Raw genomic sequence first — 26,118 nt, 5'->3', positions numbered from 1 at the left:
GTGGGGTGCCTGGGAGGCTCAGCCAATTGAGTGTCTGACTCTCCATTTGGCTCAGGTCATGATCTCAGTCATGAGAGCCCTGCATGGGGCTTGGTGCTGAGCACGGAGCCTGCTTGGGATTCTCTCCATCTCTATCTGCCCCTCCCCTACTTCTGCCCTCTCTTTCTCTCTCTCAACATATAATTTTTTAATTTTTTTATTTTGAGAGGATACAGAGAATGCAAGTTGGAGAGGGACAGAGAGAGAGAGAATCTCAAGCAGGCTCCACAGAGTCAGTGCAGAGCTCGATGTAGGACTTGAACCCATGAAACCACAAGAGCATGACCTGAGCCAAAATCAAGTTTTGGACACTTAACCAACTGAGCCACCCAGGTGCCCCTCTCTCTCAAAATAAATAAATAAAAACTTAAATAAATAAAGCTGAATGCTTGGTCAATTATGTCTTAAGTCAGCCCAACATAAGTTGTGCTAAGATTAATGTAGTTTTATTATGTTTCCTGTGTGCTGGGTGCAAGCCTAAATATTTTATATTTCTTTTCTCAGTTAATTTTTGTAGCAATCATATAAGGTAAGTTCCATTTCACAAATGAGAAACTGAGGCACAGGGAGGCTGGATAGTTTGCCCCAGTTGACTCAGCTGGTACATTCACACAGCTATTTGGGGAATTTTTTAACTCCACAGTGTCCTATATAACCACAAATTTATATTACCTTTCTGGAATGTGGCTTTCCAGCATTCCAGTGTTGCATTTAAATAATCCTGGTCCCTGAGTCAATGAATTCAGCTTCTTGAGACATTTGCAAATAACTTCTCCTGGTGAACTGTTGTAGGATCAGTAACCAGAGGAATTCAGGACTGTAAAGTAACCTTAAGCGGATGAAGACTGGCCTGGCTTTATGAACCTTTGAGAGTTAGGGCAAAGGTATCTCCCCAAAAGAATAACTTTAAAAATAAGCCCAATAGGGGCACCTGGCTGGCTTAGTCAGTGGAGCATGTGACTCTTGATCTCAGGGTTCTGGGTTTGAGCCCCATGTTGCATGTAGAGATTACTTTTAAAAAAATCTTTAAGAGTGCCTGAGTGGCTTAGTCAGTTAAGCTGCAGACTCTTGATTTAAGAGCTCAGGTCATGATCTCACGGTTCATGGATCAAGCCCTACATAGGGCTCTGTACTGACAGTGCATGGAGCCTGGTTATGATTCTCTTTCTCTCCCTTTCTCTCTCCCTGTCTCTCACTCACACTTACTCTCTCTAAATAAATAAATAAGCTTTAAAAATTTTTCTTTCTTATTTTTTTTAACGGGATTTCAATGTGTTTATTCATTTTCTTTGGGTAATTTTCTTACAGGAAAAATTCTCTTGAGACTAAGTTGAAAAACGATTTGAAGGAAGAGGTAGGGCTCCTCATTTGGGTATTTTTATGCACTGTACAAAATGGACAACTGTAAGCAGTGGCCTTCCTTGGCCATTCACCTCAACTACTTCTCTTTTTTTTAGAAAAACTTTTGACACCCTTCAGAAGACCCTGGAGATCTTCCTAAATGCCTTGGGTATTTTGTGTCAGAGTGTATCAGGTTGGGGTTATGCAAGGCAGCTTAAGTTTCCTCCTTCCTTTATCTTTTGATCAACAAGCTCAAACCACTCTATTCTGGTATACCCAATAAGAACACAATAAGGACACTTATACCTGCCAACAGGAACTATTTATGGCCATTATCAACAACACTAAGGAGTCTGTCACCTTCCATGGGCCTCTTGTGCTCATGGGTCTCAATATTTCATACCAGCTCCATCTAATTCCAAGAGTTTCTTTCCAAATAAACCATACATAAGGTGAAGACAAGCCTTTTACGACTACAGCATTTTTAAATCCCTTTTCCCCTTCATATCTTTCTCTCTACTATAGCACCTACTGAAATTATTACCAAAAATCAACAGCTGTCCACTAGACATGCTGGGCCAGGGAGGTGGCTCATGCCTTCTTGACAGCTTTTTCACCTTTTTATTTCCAATCCATGTCTTGGCTCTTGGTCCTGCTTCATGTCCAGCATCAATAGATCAATGCTAACATTATACAGCTTCTATTTCTAGACCTGTTCATCCTACTCATCTGAGAAAAATGAAAATCACTCTAAGTCAATGAGGTCATATGAAAAGTGAAGGATTTAGCATGAAATTTCTGGACCCACACTTGTGACCAAAGTGGTTAAGCACTAGGATCTATCCCTAAAATTATAGAGGCCACAGTGACTTCTGTACTCTATGTAATAGAGATGTAAAATCTCAACCAAACATTCATCCATGTCTCTAAGGACATATGAAACCACATTTGAGGAAAAAAAAAAGCTAACTTTTCTTGGAGTTTCCTCTGCCATTCACCTTTTTGGGTTAGTGAATTGTCTTCACCTAAAAGCAAGCACATACCAGGAGACCCAAGTGCCTGACACTTGGGTATCTCCAGCTCAGAGATCCTTTTTGGTCAATAAAAGCAGGATAGTTGCCCTTGAAGCATTCTCTAGACAGATTAGTCTTGATATGATTGATATCCAGGCCCTATCAAAGATACATGAGGTTAGTCCGATGTCTAGACAACTTAAAGAACATAAGTTCTATTATCAAAGAAAACTATACCACCAGACAGAAATATGTTAGAAATATTTTAGCTCCCCTGAAATATACTAGAATTTTTTTCTATTCACCAAGTTTCAGCTTAAGAATTGGTGATAGAATCATCTCTAAATCTGCTGTATAGTCACTACATTGCTCCTCTGATACTTATAAAGATATACATTTATATATAAAGCACTATAAGTAGGTAGATTTATATATATATGTAATTATTTTATATTATTTTATATATAATTATTATTATATATATATAATCATATTGATGTCCATATATACATATCCACAGTGAAAGAGGAGAAAGATGAACCAAAAATTTAACAGTGGTTAATATAGGATTATGGAAGATTCTTTAAATTTTGTTCTATTTTCCAAATATTCAACAATAAAACTATATTGTTTTCATAACAAAAAATAATTTTTATTTTTTATTTTTAAATTTTTTTTTCAACGTTTATTTATTTTTGGGACAGAGAGAGACAGAGCATGAACGGGGAAGGGGCAGAGAGAGAGGGAGACACAGAATCGGAAACAGGCTCCAGGTTCTGAGCCATCAGCCCAGAGCCTGACGCGGGGCTCGAACTCACGGACCGCGAGATCGTGACCTGGCTGAAGTCGGACGCTTAACCGACTCCGCCACCCAGGCGCCCCGCAAAAAATAATTTTTAAAAAGAAGTAACTTTGGAGAACAGCATTTTGACTAGAGGCTATAAGACTAAAGACAGAAAGGGTACTTTACATAAACTTTGTACTGTTGATAAAGTTGTTTTGGTGGTAAAGACATTAGTAAAAATTAAGAATTCTGATACTACTGTATGTATCAGCTGGGCTTGAACAAATAAATAAATAGTAGCATTTGATTGGGTCCAGTTTTCTCACTTTTGGAGTAGAAAATTACAATGAGCAAAGGAGAAGTCTAGAATGAATCTGTGGTATGTATTAGAGTTGGAGACATCAGTATGAACTCATATTAAACTTAAAATACAGATGGATAGATACAGTAATGATTATAGACATGTGTGCAAAATGGGTTTGTTTACATACATATATTTCCCAGCTCTATCCTTTGATTTCTGTCCCAGAAGCACTGATATTCCCATAGCGATGGTCACACCCAGCACCCAGATCTTGGTTTCTAATGCCATTTTCCAATAATCAGAATTTCCAAGGAATCAGAATTCCTTGAAGAAATGGCTAACTCTACCATAGGGGCAAGGTATACACAAGCTGAGCCTAGAGCATTTTGTAGTGCCAGAAAGTAAGGGAATGTTCAAAAACAAAAGCAAGTCAAAGGGAAACAGGAGCTGACCTGAAGGACTTCCCAATGGCCAAAGCTGGAAAACTTAGAGGAACAAAATAAATAATGCAGTATTAGATTATAACAAAAAGTATAACATAAAAATCTACAATTCCATACTGATATAAATATCTGATTGAATAAGTAAATAAGAGAGAAAAGGCAAACAGCCCATACAAAAGAACTCCAACTAATTTATATATAATCCCTCCTCAAGGAGGTGGAGCTGAACTCTTTACCCCTTTGAGTGTGGGCTTATCTAGTGTCTTGCTTCCAAAGAACATGGAAAAGTATAAAAAAGTAACTTTACAGTGGAGGAAACTAATACTACAATCGCTGGATGAACAAGATTAACATTATCCGTGATAAATCTTGTTGATAATATATACCCTTGATATGATGTTATAAGAATGATCCTTTACCTTTATGGCCCTTCCTCCAAAATCCATAACCTCCAACTGGAAAAACATCATCAGACAAACCCAAAATGAATGACATTCTACAAAATCTGAGCAATATTCTTTAAAAGCATCAAGGTCGGAATGGCTAACATTAACAACGCAGGCAACAACAGATGTTGGCGAGGATGCGGAGAAAGAGGATCTCTTTTGCATTGTTGGTGGCACTGCAAGCTGGTGCAGCCACTCTAGAAAACAGTATGGAGGTTCCTCAAAAAACTAAAAATAGAACTACCCTACGACCCAGCAATTGCACTACTAGGCATTTATCCAAGGGATACAGGTGTGCTGTTTCGAAGGGACACATGAACCCCCGTGTTTATAGCAACACTATCAACGATAGACAAAGTATGGAAAGAGCCCAAATGTCCATCGATGGATGAATGGATAAAGAAGATGTGGTTTATATATAGACAATGGAGTATTACTCGGCAATGAAAAAGAATGAAATCTTGCCATCTGCAACTATGTGGATGAAACTGGAGGGCATTATACTAAGTGAAATTAGTCATTCAGAGAAAGACAAAAATCATATGAATTCACTCATATGAGGACTTTAAGACACAAAACAGATGAACATAAGGGAAGGGAAACAAAAATAATAAACAGAACAGAGAGGGGGACAAAACAGAGGAGACTCATAAATATGGAGAACAAACTGAGGGTTGCTGGAGGGGTTGTGGGAGGGGGGATGGGCTAAATGGGAAAGGGCACGAAGGAATCTACTCCTGAAATCATTGTTTCCCTATATGCTAACTAATTTGGATGTAAATTTTAAAAAATAAAAAAATAAAACAAGTTAATAAAAAAAAAAAAAAACCAACAGTGTGGAGCCTACTTGGGATTTTCTCTCTCCCCCTCCCCCATTCATGCTGTCGATGTCTCTCTCAAAATAAATAAATTAATAAAATAAATAAATAAATAAATAAAAGCATCAACATCATCAGAAATGAGAAAAGTTTGAGAAGCTGTCACAGCACAAAGGAGCCTAATGAGACATGATGACCATATGCAATAAGGTGACCTGGATGGGATCCTGCAACAGAAAAGAGACATCAAAGGAAAACTAAGTTCAATAAAGTATGGAGTGTAGTCAATAGTAACACACCAGCATTGGTTCATTAGGTTTGACAGATGTACCAAGGCAACATACAATGTTAACAACAGGAGAAACTAGAGCAGACTAATGAGAACTCTATAGTATCTTTGCAACTTTCATGTAAATTTAAAACTATTCTAAAATTTAAAATTCATTTAAGAAAAGAATTAGAAGTAGATATTTTTTTATAAATATATACTTGAATCAGAATTCCTATAGAGAAGTAAGGAACAGAACCAAGTAAACACCAAAGTGAATGTCACTTCCATTTTCTGGAGGCCATTATATTTTGGCAATACAGCATAATGGGTAAGCATTCAAGCTTTAGATCCACACAGCTGGGTTCAAATCCCAACTCTGCCACTTATTGATTCTGTAACTTGAGCAAGTTATTCAATTACCCTGAAACTCAGTTCCCTTATCTGTTACCTGTGGATAATAAAACTGACTATGTACTTCCTAGGGTTATTCTGGAGGCTGAATATAGTGACGTAATAAAGTACGTAGCATGGTGCTTCCTGTATGATAATTGTGTTGGTTGCAATTATTATGTTGCATTTTTGTTGTTATTAATTTAATAACTTTAAATCCCAAGGGCTCTTGGCTGGTTCAATTAGTGGAGTATGTGACTCTTGATCTTGAGGTTGTGAGTTTGAGCCCCATGGTGGTTGTTGAGATTACTTTTAAAAAATTAAAAAAAAAAAAAATTAACCCCAGAGTATCCTCTGGAAGACACAAATCATTTTTGGCTGAATCTCAGTCCTATCCATTTGATGAATGTTTTAGATCTATTCCCATTTAGCCAGCATTCTAGACATTCACCAGACCATAGTGTCATTCATAGCTGAGCAGTCCTCTAGGAAAGGCCTGATCCAGACCCACAACTTTGACTTAGTGGGAAGCCAGAATTCACCCTAATGTTTTAATTCCCAAGAATGGGTTCTTTCATTATTTCCTTAGGATATGAATCTAATTGAAATACTTGTTTCATTTGTGTTTGTTCTGAAAGAAAGGCAGGTTATTTGAAATAATTCCAGCTTTTGCTAGGCAACAAAGAAAATGAGTTTGGGATGATGTATTCATGATAATAAATATACCAGACCCATAGTCCTATAGCTGTTCTCATCCTAGGATAGTGACTTTTTTTTTTTTTTATGGCCCCTGAGACCTGGATTGCCACACAGGAAACTGAGTCATACAATTTCATATTCTGCCTGGCAAGTGTATCTCTGTAAATCAAGTTATACCTTAAAATCTTCTTTTCTCTTCCATTCTTCTCCCACTCATAAATACCACTTTACTGAGTTAACTATCTACATAGAAATTTACCTACATATGTACATAGAAATATCTACATACCTACATAGAAATATCTACATATCTACATAGAAATTTTACCAGCCCAGTGCTCTGCACAGCAAACAGCTAACTTCAAATGCTTAGCAAAACTAGACCAATCCTTTAATGAGTTGTTTCTTTCTGATTTACCAAGTGGTTCATAGGAATCAAATTTTATTTATAAGAGTTATTACATTCTTATGATACAGAAGATTTTCAAATGATCTTATTCTATCTGTGTATCCCAATCTACCCCTCCTACTCAAAAAGTCGTCATCTGAATTTTCCTTGGGCCTTGCCCTCATTTCTTCTCTCCGCATGTCTTTTACCCATTAATAACTCTCCGATAGCATATCTGAAGGTATTTAGATTGGGCTGATACACTGAGCAGGCCATATTTCTTCACTGTAGTGGGAAAAAAAAGCCACAATTGGTCATCAGCATGACTCACCCAGACTTTTACCACCACACCCAAACCACGCGATAGGACAAATACTTGGGTGAGATTTAACCAAGCAAGTAAAACCATCGTGCCAAGCAAGATTTTGTGTGACAACATATACCTAAAACCATCTCTCTTTGGTCATCTTTTGTGATCTACTTGGTGCAAATCACTTCACATTACATAGTTAATGGTGTTGGATTTAGTTTTATTTTTTTTTCTCTATATTTCTGTTGTTTCAGACTCCGATTGTCATAGGAGGACAATGTGCTCTTTCTAAGAAGCTCTTCAATGGCCTGTGAGCTCATCATATGTCCATTATTTCCTTTCCTTTGGTTGAGGAACATTATGTCTTTGGTTTTAATACTCAAAGTCATTTTGGGCACTTGCATAATCTTGATTATTAAAAACCCAAAACATAAAAGATCCACTAATTTCAAGGGGCGCCTGGGTGACTCAATTGGTTAAGCAGTAGACTCTTGATTTGGGCTCAGGTCACGATCTCAAGATTTCTGCTGACAATGCAGAGGCTGCTTGGGATTCTCTCTATCCCTTTCTCTCTCTGCCCCTCCCCTAAGAGTACGTGTGTATGGTCTCTCTCTCTCTCTGTAAGTAAATAAATAGATCAATAAATATTAAATTAAAAAAGAGAGAGAGACAGAGATCCACTAATTTCTGGAGAGGAGAGAGCTGAGAGTACATACCAAGGACATTTGGAGAATCCTATCAGCCTGTTCCAGTTCTTCCTCCTCTGGAATAGCATCCCAGGGGCTAATAGGGCCCCATTACTCAGTCCCTTCCTCCCTCTCACAGTTGACTGGATCAAGGGTAGACCTGACCTGAACTGACCCAAACAGGTTTGCTTTCCTCATTGGGAGGTGGGACCAGAGAAAGAAATTAAGAAGGAGACAGCAAAAAAAAATTCTAAGTAGTATAACTGGGACATGGAGCTTATAGACCTAGGATTCACTGTGGCAACTGACATTCCAGCAGTCCAACCTGCAGAGGAAAATCTGGCAGATCCACAAGGAAAGCAGGGAGGTGAGATGGACATAGAGGAGGGCAAGCTTGCCTGTAGCCCTCTAGCTATGAGTTGCCAGCTCAACTGAGGTCCAGCTGCATTCCAGCTGTAGTCCTGGAAGGTCTCTTATATCTTGGGAACTGACCTGCCCATCTTTTTGTTTTAGCTAGTGCCCTGGGTTTTTTCTGTTGCTGAACAACGGAAGAGTCTTGAGAATGTCATAGATTAACTAGAAAACCCCTCCTCTCACCACTGCACATCACTTTCAACAATTCTCTTTTTTAGGAAAGGTATTCCCATTTGGCTGATTCAAACCCATTCCTCCCTGTTTGCTGCTCAGAGAGGAGGAAGCAAAGTTGTCCTAAAACTTCCCTTTGCCAGCCTGCCTTCTTCTAGCCTTACCCACCCTTCTACAGAGGACGCCAACTATCTCCCAGGGCAGGTCTCCCCACTGGGCCATGCATGAGCCATGTTCCATTCCCTTCCCTGAAGTTTTTCACATTGGTGTTCTCTCTGGAAAGTGTCATCCTCTGTCTGTCTAAATCCTGCACACTCTTCAGGCCCAGAATAACCCCACATACTGTGAGACCTAGCCAATCACTTCCCCACATTTTTCTCTTCCCTTTCTTATCTCTGAAAGATTTCCACTACATACATACTGACACAGAAAAATGCTCAAGATTCTACGTTATATGGAAAATGTGTTTACAAAATCACATGTACATTACAGAGCTATCGATACAGCTATATATCACTAAATTAACTGTGTTGGGATTTGGGGGTAATTTTATCTCAGTTTTATTTTCCTTGTTTATGCTTTTTTTTTAATTTTTAAAGTTTATTTATTTATTTTGAGAGAGACAGAGGCAGCATGAGTTGGGGAGGGGCAGAGAGAGAGGGAGAGAGAAAATCCCAAGCAGGCTCCTTGCTGCCAGGGCAGAGGCTGACAAGGAGCTCGAAGCCATGAACCATGAGATCATGACCTGAGCCAAAAGCAAGAGTCAAACACTTAACTGATTGAGCCACCCAAGTACCCTCTGGTTTATATTTTCTTAATTATTTTTACAACAAAAAAATGTATAATAAAATTAATTAGAGGAAAAGTCTAAGTTCCTGGATCTGACTTTTAAGCACTTGTATAAATTTGAGTCTTCCCAAAAGTTAGAACAAACCTATAGACTCTTGAATTGTTCTCTTCTCATTTACTGAGATTAGCCTCTTTTTTGGTTAGCCTCAAACATATTGCAATATACTTGAAGATTCATATCATACTTTCTTGTTTTTTCTTACTCTTCATTTTTCTTGTCCCTTAATTGTGATATAACAATAAGTTGTTAACTGATTAACTTATTCTTATTAACATCTGAGTAAAGTCATATAAGAGCTTATATTATGTATAAGTATGTGTACTCCTGAAAGATACAGCATTCACCTTTTCATTATTGGAGTCCCTGTGACCACCATTTCTGCCCCCAGCTTTTTTTCCTCTGGAACACTTCAAGTATTACATCTTATATTTTCCATTGCATCATTTTAATATAAGCAAGATGATCACATGTGCAATAATGCTTGCCAACTGTGAATCTTAAAATATAAACAAATGGTATATAATTCATTCCTTCAGTGGTTTTGGCTGAATGCTATCAGCATGCTTTATGATACAGGGCACTTAAGTAAAGGCTTCACCATGGAGTCATCTAAACATACATTTTCTTCCTTGTATATGACCATGGGCTAATTGTATCTGTAGACAGATTTATAATTAGGTACTATGCATTACTCAGTTCAGTTTTCTTCCTTATGTCTCTCTCCCAGGATTTTAATTGAGCATTATTTAATGTTCCAGCTAAAATGATATTAAGTCAATTATCTTTGCTTAAAAATATCTCTGTCACCCATTTGCTTTGATTATCAAAGCAAAAGGAAACAATACAACCAGAGTTGGAAGGCACTTCAGGGTGGTCTCGATCTTGCATGACTTGAATCATGTGTCTTCTTAGGACTGGCCCTAATAGTGGTCATCTGACTTCTCTTCAGGTAACTATGGCAGGTAGGATTCTGTACTGCTGAAGGGCATGCACGGGCTTTAGACTCAATTAAACATAGGTATGAATCACAGCTCTGGTACTTAGCTGTGAGTTCTCAGGCAATTTACTGAATCTGTCTGAGACTTGGTGTCTTTATCTGTAAAACAAGCCTACTAATCCATACCTTGCAGGGCTATTATTTTAAAAAATATGTTTCAATGACTTTTGATCTATGCACAGATTGAACACATGTCTTTATTTCTTCTCTCTCCTGAAGCCCCACTAAAAGGAGAGTAAATGAATTTAAAACAAATAGGCAAATTATAAACTCACGAGGCTGAAGAGAATGGAACAGGAGACAATGGAACAGATATGAGACCAACACATTTGTAGAAAAAGGCAAGTGGAAGTGAAGTGGTGGCAAGTGACTTTTACAGATTGGAGAGTGACATCCTGCGAGCCTGCAGAGAATCTACTGACAAGCAAGTGAGGTGGAATGTCACTTTGTAGGTTGAGGGTTTAAAGGTAGGACATGGCTGAACAGAGGGAGATGGGTGAAAACCATAGATGGCAGTTAGTGACTCAGGCCCTTCCTTCCACCTCACACAGCAAGGTAACTATACCTTTCCGAGCTCAAATGAGTTGGGAAATTCACAAAGAGGACACTGAAGAGGGGATAAGAAAATCAGAGGATCAATTCAGGACATGCCACACAGTGGAGATAGGATCAAATAATATGGCTCTCAGGACTCTTTGGACAGACATGTGCACTGCCTCAGACGTACTTTATCAAGACAGAAACCGAGATTGCGAAGGTGGCTTGATCTAGGCCACAAAGCAGATCACTGAGAGAGAAGGACTTAGAAATCTGGTTCCTGGACTTCAAATTTTTGAGACATGGTAAATAATGGATTCTGGGAGAAGCTACACCTCCAGTCCCAAGCATCAGTGGCCTTTCATGGAAAAAGAACTTTAATCATGCCTACTGAAACAAAGTGTTGCAACATCAGACAGCCACTCAGGCCAGGAATACATAGTGAAAGAAACACAGTAACGCACCGTCCTGGGCAGAAACAAAGGGCTAGGCAGGAATCTGAGGCTTTCTGACATGAAGCAAACAAATCTTTTTTAAATACAAATCAAGCAGCAGAAAGCTGAGCCTTTTATCAACTTTAAGTCCTTTTAGCAATTGTATGATATTAAACTGTATGAAACTGCCACCTCTGTAGGTTGAAAATTCTGAATATAGGCAATTTTAGACAGTTCAGCCTACTAATAGGAGTAGAGAGGTTTCTTCCTGTATGATTGCTTCTACTTCTATAGCATAGCTATACTTGTATGGAGGTACCAACAACTCCTGCAACAAAAGTATGAATAGTGTACCTGCCGTGTGCTGACACTCTTCTAGACACTGGGGACAAATCAGTGAGCAAGACAGATGAACTCACTGCTGGATTAGTCAGATGTGGCTTAACAGGCCATCTTTATTGAGTATGATTCCCAGAGCTGGGACTATAGAGTCAGTACAACCTGTGATGAATTCCTGGCTCTGTGTTCTTAATGAATAAGTGTGTGTGTGTGTGTGTGTGTGTGTGTGTGTGTGTGTGTGTATCCTTTCCCAGATTCACAGGCAGAGTAAGCACTCTATACACTTTAACCATTATGTTTATTAGCACTTATTGAAAGATCCCTCCTTCAAAGACTTTACCATTTAAAGAAAAATAATATACAAATATTCTAATTTAAGTGCTAATGCTTCAATGCCCAGTGAGAAATAGGTTTGTTAGGTCAGGAGGCTAAACTTGACAACGTAGAGCATTCATGAGTGTTGCCAAGTGACTGTATTCTGAAAGAGTTAGACTGGAAGGACCGATGCGGAAGTGAGTCTTCAGACAAGTTCTGAAAGTGAGTTTTGAAAGAGGGGAAGAAGAAACTACTTGCATAAGAAGGTTCAAAACCTCCTGGGAAATGTAACTAAAAGGTAGATTAGTCTTCCCAGAGAAAAGTGATATTTTTAGCCTTTCTTCCTAGGAATGTTGTGGAAACACAACCTGAATTGAAAATGTAGTTTACTCTTTTCAGACTAAATGCTACAATCAGAATTCACATTCCCCGGGGGCGTTTCCTAGTATAGGAAAAAACTGGAGAAGGCCTCAGCCCATTTTGAACTGGGGCTTTTTTACTTGTGTCCTAATAGTCCCCATTCTGAGTGTATTGGTTTGCCAGGACAGCCATAAACTGAGTTAAAGCTGGCTTAGAATAACAGAAACTTATTGTGTCACATTTCTGGAGCCTAGCCGTCCAAATGCAGTGTATCAGCAGGGCCAGGCCCCTTCTGAAGGTGCTGGGGGAGGATCTGTTTGAGGCAACCTCACTTTAACTTGATTATTTCTGGAAAGTCTTATGTTCATATAAAGCTGTATTCTGAACTATGGGGTTAATATCTTTTTTTGGAGGGACACAATTCACCCCATTACACTGAGAAAAAGGAAACTGGCCTAATCATAAAAAGTGATTTTGGCCAGTATAGCACAAAGTGATACCCCTTAGGAAATAATCCAAAATTCATATAAGTGAAAATCCTACTAAGGCAAAACAGTTTTACGAAGCCAAGAAGCCTCTTTGCAAGGAGGCTGTTTTTCACCACAGAAGTGTTATATGGATTTGAATAACAACCAATGCCTTTGGAGCTAAACTGGATCTAATTAACAAACACAGTATAATGAAACCAGAAGGGTACTGTTGAGCCTGCAGTATGGAGAACTGAGCTGTTAAGAGAGTTGTTGATTTTCCTTCTGTATTTGTCATTAAGACAGCAAACCACCCAAGTGTCCCCTCCACCTAACCCATCACAAACATAACTGTTGCCCCTAGTGGAAAAGCCAAGCAACTCACAGAAACAAAAATAATCCAGGGCTCAGAATTGTTCCAGAAAATGGTAGCAGAGGGGTTAGTATATTTATTACAACTTTTCCTTTGCTAGTTCACAACAGAGAATTTGGGCATCAGTTAAGCTTTCCCATCCCCTCCCGTAGTTCTGGAAAGTGATTTCCAGAAGCATAATTTATTTCAAGAAAACAAAGTTAAAAATTTTGGAAATTCTAAGTGATAAAGTTTAATCTATATTAAACATACACTTAATATGTGATATTTATTTATTGGTTATCTAGAACTTCAAATGACAAAGAAAAATACTGTATATGTTTAAAAAAATATGTTGAGGGGCACCTGGGTGGCTCAGTTGGTTAAGCACCCAACTTCAGCTCAGGTCATGATCTCATGGGTCTGTGGATTTGAGCCCCATGTAGAGCTCTGTGGTGACAGCTCCAAGCCTAGAGCCTGCTTAGTATCGTGTGTCTCCCTCTCTCTCTGCCCCTCCCCCACTCGTGCTCTGTCTCTCTTTCAAAAATGAACATTAAACATTTTTAAAAAATAAGTTGAATAATTTAAAAAAGACAGTGAAAGGTAACTCTCCTTCCCACTTCACCTCCCTAATCTCCCAATTTCCTCCCCAAAGGCAACTATTATTTATAGTTTATTATGTATCATTCCAGATACATAAGGAATACATTCCAGCACAAGGAATACATATGTGGTTATATAGAAAGTTCATAAAATATATACCTCTTTTTTATTATTTTATATACTATGAATACCATATATGCCATTCTTCACACTGACTCTTTCAGTTATTAATACATCTAATACATCTTATAAAAAGAGTCCATATCAACTCACAGAAATCTCTTTTTTAAATGGCTGCATAATCTCCTATTATGTGGTTGTTTTATACTACATTTAGCTGTTCCCTACTGGTAAACATTTAGCTGGTTTCTAGTTTCTCACTATTATGAACAATGCTGTAAACAACAGTTTTTTGTGTGTCTTTGTACATGTGTATATACAAGTATATTTGTTAGAGAAACTCCTAAAAATGGAATCACTAGTGAAAAGATATACACATTTACATTTTTGACAGATGTTTGCCAAATTGCCAACCAAAAATTGTTGGATCAATTTATATTCCCATTAACAATGTGAGATGGGACCTATTTCTCTATCACATTGCCAGTGCCATGTATTATTAATCTTTTGTGCTTTTCCCAATCTAATAGGATAAGAATGGGATCAGATTGTGGTTTTAATATGTATTTGTTTTATTTTGAATCAGATTGGAGCATCTTTCCACATGGTAATAAGACATTTATATTCCTTTATCTCTGAATTCTCTATTTGTATCCTTTGCAGTGTTTCTATTGAATTGTTGATTCTACTATTGGCTTATAGTCATGTGTAGATTGTCTTTATTTACACATTTATTTTCTATGAGGAATTTTAAAATTTTAATATAGTCTTTTTTTTACCTTTTTGTTAATCTTTTAATCTTTTCTTAATCTTTTCCTTTAAGGCTTCTAGGTTTTGTGTCTTATTTTATTTTGTTTCCTAATTTTTTAATTTATTTTTGAGAGAGAGAGAGAGAGAGAGAGAAAGAGGGAGAGAGAGAGAGAATCCCAAGCAGTATCTGTCAGTGCAGAGCCTGATGTGGGACTCAAGCTCACTAATGGTGAGATCATGATCTGAGCTGAAATCAAGGTTCAGACACTTAACTGACTGAGCCACACAGGAGCCCCTGTGTCATATTTTAGAAAGAGCTTTCTAATGTAAGATTGTAAAAAATATTGTCCTCTGACACAAAATTTGAGATGCTTTTACAGTGTTTTCTCACTGACATCTTTAAAAAGATAATTATTTAGAAAGAACTATACAAACTCACATTTCACCTCTTGGAAAGCAGCAGTCACACTATCTTATACATTTAATTTAGAATATCTACCTTTCCAAAGCACTAGAATCTTAAAAATTTAAAGTTTAGATTGAGAGATTAAGAAAAAGAGAATCCTTGTCAATTGTAATAATCTTTGAAAATCTTACAAGTGGAATTACATTTGAAACATATAAAATAGGAATAATTTTTACATTTAAGAATAATTTGGGGGGCTTCTGGGTGACTCAGTTAAGCATCTGACTTTGGCTCAGGTCATGATCTCACGGTTTGTGGGTTCAAGCCCCACATCAGGCTGTGTGCTGACAGCTCGGAGCCTGGAGCCTGCTTCAGACTCTGTGTCTCCCCCTGCTCCTCCACCACGTGTGCTCTGTCTTTCTCTGTCTCTCAAAAATAAATAAACGTTAAAAAAATTAAAATAAAAAAAGAAGGGGCGCCTGGGTGGCGCAGTCGGTTAAGCATCCGACTTCAGCCAGGTCACGATCTCGCGGTCCGTGGGTTCGAGCCCCGCGTCGGGCTCTGGGCTGATGGCTCAGAGCCTGGAGCCTGTTTCCGATTCTGTGTCTCCCTCTCTCTCTCTGCCCCTCCCCCGTTCATGCTCTGTCTCTCTCTGTCCCAAAAATAAATAAACGTTGAAAAAAAATTAAATAAAATAAATAAATAAATATGTGTTGTGTCATCTAAGATTATAATCTATCAATAAACTATACCCCAGATATTTATAAAAAAAAAAAAAAAAAAAAAAAGAATAATTTGGGTAGGTAGGGTGTACTTAGTGACTTGCTTCCAAAGAACAGAGTATGGAAAGGGAGAGATGTTAACTTCCCAGTGGAGAAACCTGGCAAACATGACCTTACCCCAGTGATGGAGGTTGACATCATCACTGATAAATCACATGGATATCATGGACCCTCCATACAATGTGATAAGAAGGCCAGTTACTAGTATAGTATTCCTCCAAACCCCAAGTCTTAGCCTAATCATGAGAGAAACATCAGATTTGTTTTCAAATTGAGGAAAATTCTACAAAACATCTGACCACTATTCCTCAAAATTGCCAAGGTTGTGTAAAACAAGGAAAGCCTGAAAAACTGTCACAGACCACAGAGGAGACTAAGGAGACATGACTGCAGTGTGATATCCTAGACCAGAATCTCAAGCAGAACAAGGACCTTAATGAAATAACTGGTGAAATCCACATGAAGTCTGCAGTTTAGTTAATAGCAATGTACCAGTGTTGGTTTCATAATTTTGACAAATGTATCATGTTGATGTAAGATGGTGACATTAGGGGAAACAGAAACTGGGAATGCTCTACTTTGGAAAGATAATCTTTGCAACTTTCTTGTATATCTAAAATTACTCCAGGGGCACCTGGGTGGCTCAGTTGGTTAAGCGTCCCACTCTTAAGCTCAGGTCATGATCCTAGGGTCATGAGATCGAGCACTGTGTCAGGCTCTGTGCTGAGTATGGAGTCTGCTTGGGATTCTTTCTCTCTCTCTCTCTCTCTCTCTCTCTCTCTCTCTCTTCTCTCTCTCTCTCTCTCTCTCTCTCTCTCTCTCTCTCTCTCTCTCCCTCCCTTGCCCCAAATTATTCCAAAACAAAATTTTATTAGAAAATTAATTTCAGGGGTGCCTGGGTGGCTCACTCAGTTAAGCGTCTGATTTGGTTTGTGAGTTGAGCCCTACATCAAGCTCTGTGCTGACAGCTTGGAGCCTAGAGCCTGCTTCAGATTCTGTGTCTCCTCTCTCTCTCTCTGCCCCTCCCCAACTTGTGCTCTGTCTCTCTCAAAAGTAAATGTTAAAAAAAATAAATAAAATTAATTTGATATTTAACAAGAATATTCTGAGAATAAACACCCCTAAAATATTTGAAATAAAATTTCATTTGAAATGACCATTTTTAAGTCCTAAAGGTAATTTTCCTACAGTTCATTCCTGCCTGAAGTGGCTGATCAACATGAAATGTGAATCTGCCAAGTAACAAAATTACTTTTGCTATGAGTACCTTTTTAAAATGTCTTGGAGAAATTGCAAATGTCCGTGAGTATGGAGAAGAGTAAGTGACCATCCTTGTAGGAGGATCATAAAGTGTCCTTTTGAAATTCACACATAGTCCTCATGTTAAGGACAAGGTTTATAAGAATGAGTTTGTTTTTTTTAAATAACAGCTTAATTGAAATATGATTTATATACTATACAATTCACCTGTTTTAACTATAAATTTCAGTGGTTTTTAGTATCTTAATAGACATGTAAATCAGCAGTCAATTTTGGGACATTTTCATTACCTCAAAAAGAAACCCCAAACCCTTTAGCTATCACCCTCCTGTCCTCACAACCAGTGCCCCCCCCAACCCTAAATAACTACTAATCTACTTTCTGTCTCTATAGATTGGCCTATTCTGACATTTCATATAAATGAATGATATATAACCTTTTGTAACTGGCTAGTATTATTTTTATATTCTCCAGATACACTCTGAAGAACAGATAGCTAATGTACCTTAGAAAAATTAACTTTTATCACTCCAGGTATTAAACCACTCATCTAAAAATATAATCTCGGGGTGCCTGGGTGGCCCAGTTGGTTGAGCGTCTGACTTCGCCTCAGGTCATGATCTCACAGTTGGTGGGTTCAAGCCCCGCATCGGGCTCTGTGCTGACCGCTCAGAGCCTGGAGCCTGTTTCAGATTCTGTGTCTCCCTCTCTCTCTTCCCTCCCCTGTTCACGCTGTGTCTCTGTCTCAAAAATAAATAAACATTAAAAAAATTTTTTTAATATAATTTTTTTAAAAATATAATCCCCATCCCAAGGCATTATACATCCCATCCATATACAAACATTCCATTTCAAATTCCATGACAAGTTTTATTTTGTATATATAGCAAAGAATAAATACAGAGAAGTGATGAGGAGCACCAGCTAGAGAGCTAGACCACTTGATTCAAATGCTAACAGAGTCACTTAGCAGCTGTGTAACCCAGAGCAAATTCAACCTCTCTGGGCCTTAGTTTTCTCTTCTATAGCATGTTTCCTACTTCATAAGGGTGCAATGAATGAATATATGCAAATTTATGCAAAGTCCTTAAAAACTTGAATAAAATCTTGCCATTTGCAACTACGTGGATGGAACTAGAGTGTATCATGCTAAGTGAAGTAAGTCAGTCAGAGAAAGACAAATATCATATGATGTCACTTATATGTGGAATTTAAGAAACAAAACAGATGAACCTAGAGGAAGGGAAGCAAAGATAAGATAAAAACAGAGAGGGAGACAAACCATAAGAGACTCTTATATACAGAGAACAAACTGAGGGTTGCTGGAGGGGAGGTGGGTAGGGGATGGGGTAAATGGGTGATGGGCATTAGGGAGGGCACTTGTTGAGAGGAGCACTGGGTGTTATATGTAAGTGATGAATCACTAAATTCTAGTCCTGAAATCATTATTATACTATATGCCAACCAACTTGGATTTAAATTTTTTAAAAAGTTTCTAACATATAGTAAATACTATATGTTTTCTATGTATTTACTGTATCAACTGTGAGAGCCATTCAGTACCATTAGTACCACCGAGTGTTTAGACAGTTCTCTTGACCTTCTAATCTTATATGATCAGATTTTCTACTTCAAGTATCTTCCTAAATTCCCCAGTCTATGTCTTTTATCTTTTGAAGAAAGAAGTTTAGCCTGGGAAAAACAAAAACAAAACAAAACAAAAAAAACAATATGTTCTTACTCATTCCACAAGTGTTTAGGGAGGACATATTATGTGCCAGGCATAGTCTCAAGTTCTAGGAATAAGACTGAAATGATCCTTTTCATCACAAAGTCTAGTGTGGTAGGGTCCCCTCCCTAAGGAGAAAGAGAAAAAAGGGAGCGAAAAATTAAAGGTAACCTGGCTATGTGCCTATGCGAAATGACCCTTTTCATCACAAGGTCTAGTAGTGGGTACAAATACACAGTATGACTGGGATCAAAGAACATATTAATATGCACAATGATTTCACCTCCATTGGGCCTTCTAGGAAGAATTATATCATCACAGAAGGAAACAAGGAAAGAACATCTTCTGGTTCGATTTGGAGGGTTTATAGAAAAAGTTTTGGAGCATGGAGGAAATAATGGAACTAAGAAAGAGAAAGGATGTGGGGGGACATCTGAGTGGCTCAGTTAAGCATCTGACCCTTGATTTTGGCTCAGATCATGGTCTTGTGGTCTTGAGATCAAGCCATGCATCAGGTTCTGGCTGGGTGTGGAGCCTGCTTAAGATTCTCTCTGCTCTTCTTCTGCTTGCTTGCATGTATGCACATGCATGTTCTCTCTCTCTCTCTCAAAAAAAATAAATATTTTAAAAATTAAAATAAATTAAAAAATAAAAATAAAAAAGGAAAAGGATTTTTAAAGATGTTTTGCTGAGTGTTCAGATTGTGGGCCCACTCGGGAATTTTCTATTGCAGTAAAAGGATTGCAGTAAAGATGAAAATGCTTTTAGTTACTTTTGGACCACTGGACCACTGTTAATTTAAATATAAGCTGCATTTAGGATTAGGCTGTCAGAATCTTTGACTTGATATGGACAATAGACAGCTACAATGTAATGCACGGTTGCCAAAAGTTAGTGCTTTGGAAAAGGGAAGGGAGGAGTGCTCCAGGGGGTTGGGAAATGAGCAAAGGCAGAACTGGGAAGAGCCAAGAATGTTCCAGGATCTGAAAGCAGAAGGGCATGTCTGGAGCACAGCCCCATGAAGGCACAAGCCAGACCCTGCAGGCCCTGGGAGGCCATGTTAAGGGATCTAAACTTCATTCTGTTGGCAATAAGGAACCATCAAGGACTGTAAACAAGGAAGAGAGATGATTCATACAGCACTAGTTAGTTGTTGGCCCCAAGAGTATACTGACTCAGAACTGAACTGTTTTCAGGGACCCATACCCCCGAGGATGCAGAGACACAGACCTAAGGGAATTAGTAAGGAAGGTGGAAGACAGCTGAAGGCTTATAGCTTACTAGCAAATAGGGGTGTCTTGTACCTACTTCCTTGTCTGCTGCCAGACCTATAGAGCAATCTTTTTTTTTCTTTTTGCTTTAAAACAACTAAACAAAACTAGAAAATAAAAATTTTATTTTCCCTTTATTTCTAACCATTCTTTGCAGTCAAATTTTCTTTTTTTCTTTTCTTATTTTTTCTTTATTTTTTTTAATTTTTTTTCAACGTTTTTATTTATTTTTGGGACAGAGAGAGACAGAGCATGAACGGGGGAGGGGCAGAGAGAGAGGGAGACACAGAATCGGAAACAGGCTCCAGGCTCTGAGCCATCAGCCCAGAGCCTGACGCGGGGCTCGAACTCACGGAGTGCGAGATCGTGACCTGGCTGAAGTCGGACGCCTAACCGACTGCGCCACCCAGGAGCCCCTGCAGTCAAATTTTAAAATTGTCGTTTCCATGTATCTAGATGGCAGTATTCACGGCATGGCTGCTCTGTGAAATAAATTGTTCTTCATTGACCCCTCTGGAAGGCAAATGTCATCGTAAAAGGGGGAGAAATTTAATTAAATGGGTAATATCATCAGACCTAATGTTTAGTTGCATAGCAACGTGACAGCGTACTTTGGTAATATCAATTCCTTCCTCAATACTATTTGCCAAGTTTTACAGTGTTCTATTGCACTGAGGACTGTAATGTGTGTGATAAGCTATCCAAATCCCCTTCGGGAATACAAAAGCCCTTATTCCAGCTCCTAGGAGTGCCCCAGCAGACAGCCCTCATCTCTCAGCTCCTTTGGGGGTTATACAGCTTAAGGGAGTCACTTCCCTCCCTGGAAGCCATGCTCCCTCACTCCTGGCCATACCCAAGAACAGTGATGCAGGCTTGAAAGGACTCAGCCCTCTCTCACCAGCCCCCAACCGTTCTGAAGGGCTTCCTGTCCTGGTGGTCATTCCCTGCAGGGTTGTTATGGGAGGCTTCTACTGGATCTGCACCCCAGCTCAACTTCTCTGTTGACCCTTCCTTCCCTCCCTCCCACAGATGTTGATCCCTTGAGTACTCCCTAATAAAGCCCTGAAAAGGAGGTATGATCTCAGTCCTCTTTGGTCCACACTGACAACAAATAGGCTGAAGAACAAGACCTGAAGGTATTTTGCAGGTGTTTTACTATCTGCAGGCACTAAAGGATGAGAAATAAAACATGAGGGACTAGCTATGGGTATGTGTGTGATGCAAGTTCCTGTTTGGTAACAGTGAAAACTTTAAAAATGACTTCATCTGCTGCTTATTCTCTTTGCTTTCTTCATCCTCTGTCCCTCCATCCTTCCATCTCCATTCTTTCTCCCTCCTGCCACCCCATCGGCCACCCATACACAAGCCCAACATGATCTGAGAAGCAATGTGTCTTCATCCATTCAGGCTGCTATAACAAAAGGGGTGCCTGGGTGGCTCAGTTGGTTAAGCGTCCAACTTTGGCTCTGATCATGATCTCACGGTTCGTAAGTTCAAGCCCTGCATCAGGCTCTGCACTGATGGTGCAGATCCTGCTTGGGATCCTCTCTCTCTCCCTCTCTCTCTGCCCCTTCAGCATTCTCTCATTCTCTTTCAAAATAAATTAAAAAAACTGTAAAAAAAAAAAAAAAGTACTACAGGCTGGAGAGCTTACACAACATAACAGAAATGTTGTTCTCGCAGCTCTGGAGGTTGGAAGTCTGTGATCAGGGTGCCAGTAAGTTTGAGCGAGGGGACTTTTCCTAGCTGCACACTTTTCATTGTATTCTCACATGGCAGGAAGGGCAAAGGAGCTCTCCTGGGACATCTTTTATAAGGGCATTAATCTCCATGAGAGCTCCGCCCTCATGAATTAATCATCTCTTAAAGGCCCCACCTCCTAATGCCACCACATTGGGCATTAGGATTTTATTATGGGAATTTGGGGGGCACAACAACATTCAGACCGTAGCACATGGCCAAACTCCTGTGATCTAAACGCATTCTCTTACTGACTAGCACCTCTTCATCCCCTTTATCACAGAACTTCACCACTGAAGCCATTCTTCTGGATAATTCAACAGTCAGAATCATGAAGTTCCTACTCAGATACACACATGTTATAAGGGAAAGGAGGGTCTGAAACTTTGCATATTATTCCTACATCTTTGGTTACTTGCAAGGATGCTTCTTTTTTTCTTTTTCTTTTTTTTTTTCTCTGGTTTACTCAGGAAAATGTCACTACAAAGTGAAGCAAACCTGGCTGAGAGTCTCAAGATGGCAGACAGGACAGGTAAGTTTTGGTGGGATTGGCAGGCATTTGGACATCAGCCAGAAGGTACAGGCTTTCTGGAGGTAACCTCCATTCCAGAAATATGTGGTATTGTAGAAAGAAATATCATCCAAAGGAAGGGGACTATTCAAACTGTGAGTACCTCAGAAAACTACTCTGAGTCCTCCTCAATCTCACCCCCTGGCTGGGTTACCAAAACCCTCTCAGTTGTCAAATCTAATAGACACTCTTCATACGTTGTCTGATGCAACTTTTGAGTGAAATTTTAAGTGTTTATTTATTTGGGGAGAGAGAGAGAAAGAGAGAGAGTACAAGTAGGGGAGGGCAGAGAGAGAGAAGGAGAGAGAGAACCCCCAACGGGCTCCCTGCTGTCAGGGCAGAGCCTGACACAGGGCTGGAACTCAGGAACTGTGAGATCACTACCTGAGCTGAAATCAAGAGTCGGAGGCTTAACCAACTGAGCCACCCAGGTGCCCCTGAGTGAAATTTCATACTGTGGACCAGCCCTTCCTTTTATAAACCCCTCATTCCTTGGCCTCTTGTGCTTGCTTCTTTACTGGATTCCTTCTGCCTCACTCTAGCTCCTTCTCAGGTTCCACTGGCTTCTTCTCTGGACTCCATCACATCTTTGTTTTTCTCATTTTACATGCTTCCGGATGAGAAGTGATGGGGTCCTCAACAGCTCCAGCAGCAGTGGGGATAAAGAGGACATACAACGTGAAGGCTGATTGGAGGAGGTTTCCAACTCACTCAAGTCAAACATCAGGAGAGAAAGCAGCCCCTGAGCTCCCTTCCTCCCCAGCCAGCCCACCCTTGCATCAGAGCCAGAAGTCCCATAGTGCTGCCGGAATATCTTTGCCAGCCCTTACCCTTATCCCACGGTCATGTAGTGGTGGCTTTATTTGTCTTTCCCCCTAGACCGTGAGGTCCTTGGTACCTCCACAGTCTGACACATTGCAGTCATCCTGTTACTGAGTAAAGGAATGAGGTACTTAAAATATGTACAAATAAAAATGTAGCACAAGTTGCCATATATACTTAAAATGAGCTTCCCTAAGATGCTCAAATGCTGGGCGTGGTATCAAAGTTCAAATTTCTCACGGACCATAAAGAAAGTGAAAACACCATCCTTCAACTTATTTGTAATTCTTCTTTACTCATAGTCATTAATGCACAGTTTAGCTCAAAATTGTTTCTGCTTATGTGAGTTCCAACTCTCAAGCAAAGCCTGAAGGCTAATGTCATTATCTCTTATAGATTTTCATATCAATTATACTACCTACTACAGTGGCTGCTCAGTAAATAGTAAGTTGATAAATGGATTTATTACTCCTAAACTTGGACCAGCAGCTCCAGCCAGGCAGGTAGGCTCTTTTATATTTCCTGAACTGCCCCATCCCTCTTCTGTCCACATCCCACCATGCAGCCAGTCCACTCAAGCCTCCTTTCTCTTCCTATAATCACCAAAACCCACAGAACCCCAAACTCCCAAAATAGATTTGTACTTATTCATACCTGTATGTCTCTCAATGTCACACAAATGATCATGCATTACAAATGCCATATGACTTCAGCAAAACTCTAAGTACCTGGAGGGCAGGGAATGTGTATTTTCATCTTTATATCATTCCTTCTACAATTTCTTTCACAGTTCTTTACAAGGAAGACTTTTAAGAGGTGTAAAACTAACTGGTATAAGTTCAATTTTAAATACTGTGTCAGAAAAATACCTCAAATTTTAATCAACCAACCATTATTCGTCTGGATCTAAAACCTGAACCTTGGAGCACCTGGGTGGCTCAGTCAGTTAAGATCCCAGCTCTTGGTTTCAGCCCAGGTCATGACCTCACAGTTTGTGAGATTGAGCCCCGCGTCTGGTTATGTGCTGACAGCATGGAGCCTGCTTGGGATTCTCCCTCTCTCCCTCTCTCTCAAAGTAAATAAATAAATTTTAAAACCTGAACCTAGGTTCTCTAGGCTCTGAAGTAAGGAAATGTTTCAGTTCCTAGGCCCACAGGTGGGGCTCCTATACCTGGCTCCTATTAGTTTTGGTGTGTTTTGTTTTTTTTTTTAATTACTGTAGGTGTTTAGTTGCAAGTCATTTTTTCAGGCTTATGACATATTTCCCCAATTATGAATGTAATTCATACTATCAATTGATTTTCCTTGAATGGACAATCATAGACCCCTTGTCGAAGTTGTTACATTTTTACGTATAAATTCTAAGCTGGTAGCCTGTGTGTTGGAACTACTAGGTATAAATGGTAATAAGTAAACAACTGTTTAAAAGGAAATCCATTTAAATCACCCCTCTCTTCTCCCCGCATCAAGAAAGCTGCTAGCCAGTAAAAGAAGTCAAAATCCCTAAAAATGAGAGAGGAGAGGCAAACAAGAATTCATCCTGCCAAGCTCAATGTAGCATGACAAATCTTTTCCTACAATCTGGCTTCTCTCTCTCCAACTGTCTAAAACACAACACTGCAGACAGAGGCCACCCCCAGGCCCAAAGTGTCATTATCACTGCTGGGAAACAGGTTTTTTTCTGTCAGGTCTGAGCACAAATCCGCAGCAACCGATGGCCAAAGTCTCCGCTGATGAGCATTTTCTAGACGGGCTTGTTACATTTCACTTACAGGCCCAAACCAGGAAGTGCGGTTTAAGATGAGCCAAAGACAAAAAAAAAAAACACTTCAGCCTCGGTAACAAAACCCAGCCAGGATCTAGAAAGCCTATAGAGGTTTAAATTGGGGACTATTCGGCTTGGATTGGAACCTCGGGCTTCCTACCCTTAAACGTTTCTAAACTTTCAAATCGCGCCCCCCTGCCCAAAAAAGCCACCAAAGAGAGACGACATAAAACATACACAGGAGCGCGCACACAACTACACAGACACACACATCTACACAAACACACGCACAGACCAATTTGTTTTTGTGATCCGCTTCCTTGTGTAGGCGGTCCAGGATTTAAGTCGGTAAGTTCTTCTCTAAACTAAACCAGGGCAGATAGCAGAAAAGGGGTCTAATTCTGGAGATTTTGAAGACGGGTCGAGGCGTAGACTGGCCACGCCCGGGTCCCGCTCTCCCGTTGCACAACTGCAAGCTAAGTCTGGGCAAGTCCAAGGAGGAACCCTGAGACCTCCAGCCCCTCCTTCCCTCAACCCACGGGAGCAGCAAAATCCTGGGAGGAGGGGAGGATCCCTGGGTGAGGACAACGGGGCCGAGGGTGTTAAATTTCAGCCCCGGAGCCTTGTACCGCTACAGCGGGGGCCGCCGCCAGCTGCGGGCAGGAAGGGGAGGACCCAGCCGTGCGAGGGGGAGCCCCCGCGCGGGCTCAGGGCTGGGTCGGAAAAGCTGCCTCACGGGCGCGCCCGCCGGCCCTCTGCTCCGTTCCTCCCTCCCAGAGCTCCCCGCCTGGCCCTCCCTTCTAGTCTCCGCTGCGCCCTCGCGGAGGCAGCGTTTGCAGCGGCCTTGCTATGTCTCAGCCGGGCCACAAGCCCGCGGCCTCCCCGCGGCCCCGGCGCGCTGCAGCGGCCCGCCAAACCCAGGAGGTGAGTGGCGCTCCTGCGGGAACCACAGGGTTGGGCGCTGGGAGACCAGGGCCCGTAGCCGCGGGACACCTCTTCTGGGCGTAACCTGTCTGGCCTCCAGCACCGTGCGCCCCCTCCCAGGCCGGAATAGGGCGCGGGGCTCAGTGCCCGCCTCTGGGCAGGTGGCTGGTGGTGGCAGGTTATTCCCGGACTGGGGCCAAGTGCACT

General features: G+C 40.3%; 1 protein-coding gene and 1 long non-coding RNA gene across 5 annotated transcripts in view; both read left to right on the top strand.

The window, feature by feature from the left end:
* The window catches only part of LOC121012776 (uncharacterized), a 65,733-nt gene extending 42,375 nt beyond the window's left edge, over positions 1-23,358 (top strand). Inside the window, exons 2-3 of the long non-coding RNA XR_005782292.1 lie at positions 22,300-22,361; positions 23,026-23,358. This is a non-coding gene — a long non-coding RNA (uncharacterized LOC121012776). The remainder of the gene's footprint in view (positions 1-22,299; positions 22,362-23,025) is intronic.
* A 2,379-nt stretch (positions 23,359-25,737) lies between these two features.
* Positions 25,738-26,118, top strand: part of CAST (calpastatin) — a 110,159-nt gene continuing 109,778 nt past the window's right edge. For all 4 annotated transcript variants that reach the window (XM_040448062.1, XM_040448070.1, XM_040448032.1 and 1 more), the window contains exon 1: positions 25,738-25,911. In XM_040448062.1, coding sequence (XP_040303996.1) covers positions 25,837-25,911 — 75 coding nt within the window. In that variant the 5' untranslated portion in view covers positions 25,738-25,836. The remainder of the gene's footprint in view (positions 25,912-26,118) is intronic.

Source organism: Herpailurus yagouaroundi, unplaced genomic scaffold (genome assembly GCF_014898765.1).
Source record: "Herpailurus yagouaroundi ecotype Mexico unplaced genomic scaffold, PumYag 29, whole genome shotgun sequence".
In the NCBI taxonomy this organism is placed as follows: domain Eukaryota; kingdom Metazoa; phylum Chordata; class Mammalia; order Carnivora; family Felidae; genus Herpailurus; species Herpailurus yagouaroundi.
The sequence above is the reverse complement of the archived record's forward strand: the minus strand, read 5'-3'. Positions and strand labels throughout refer to the sequence as shown.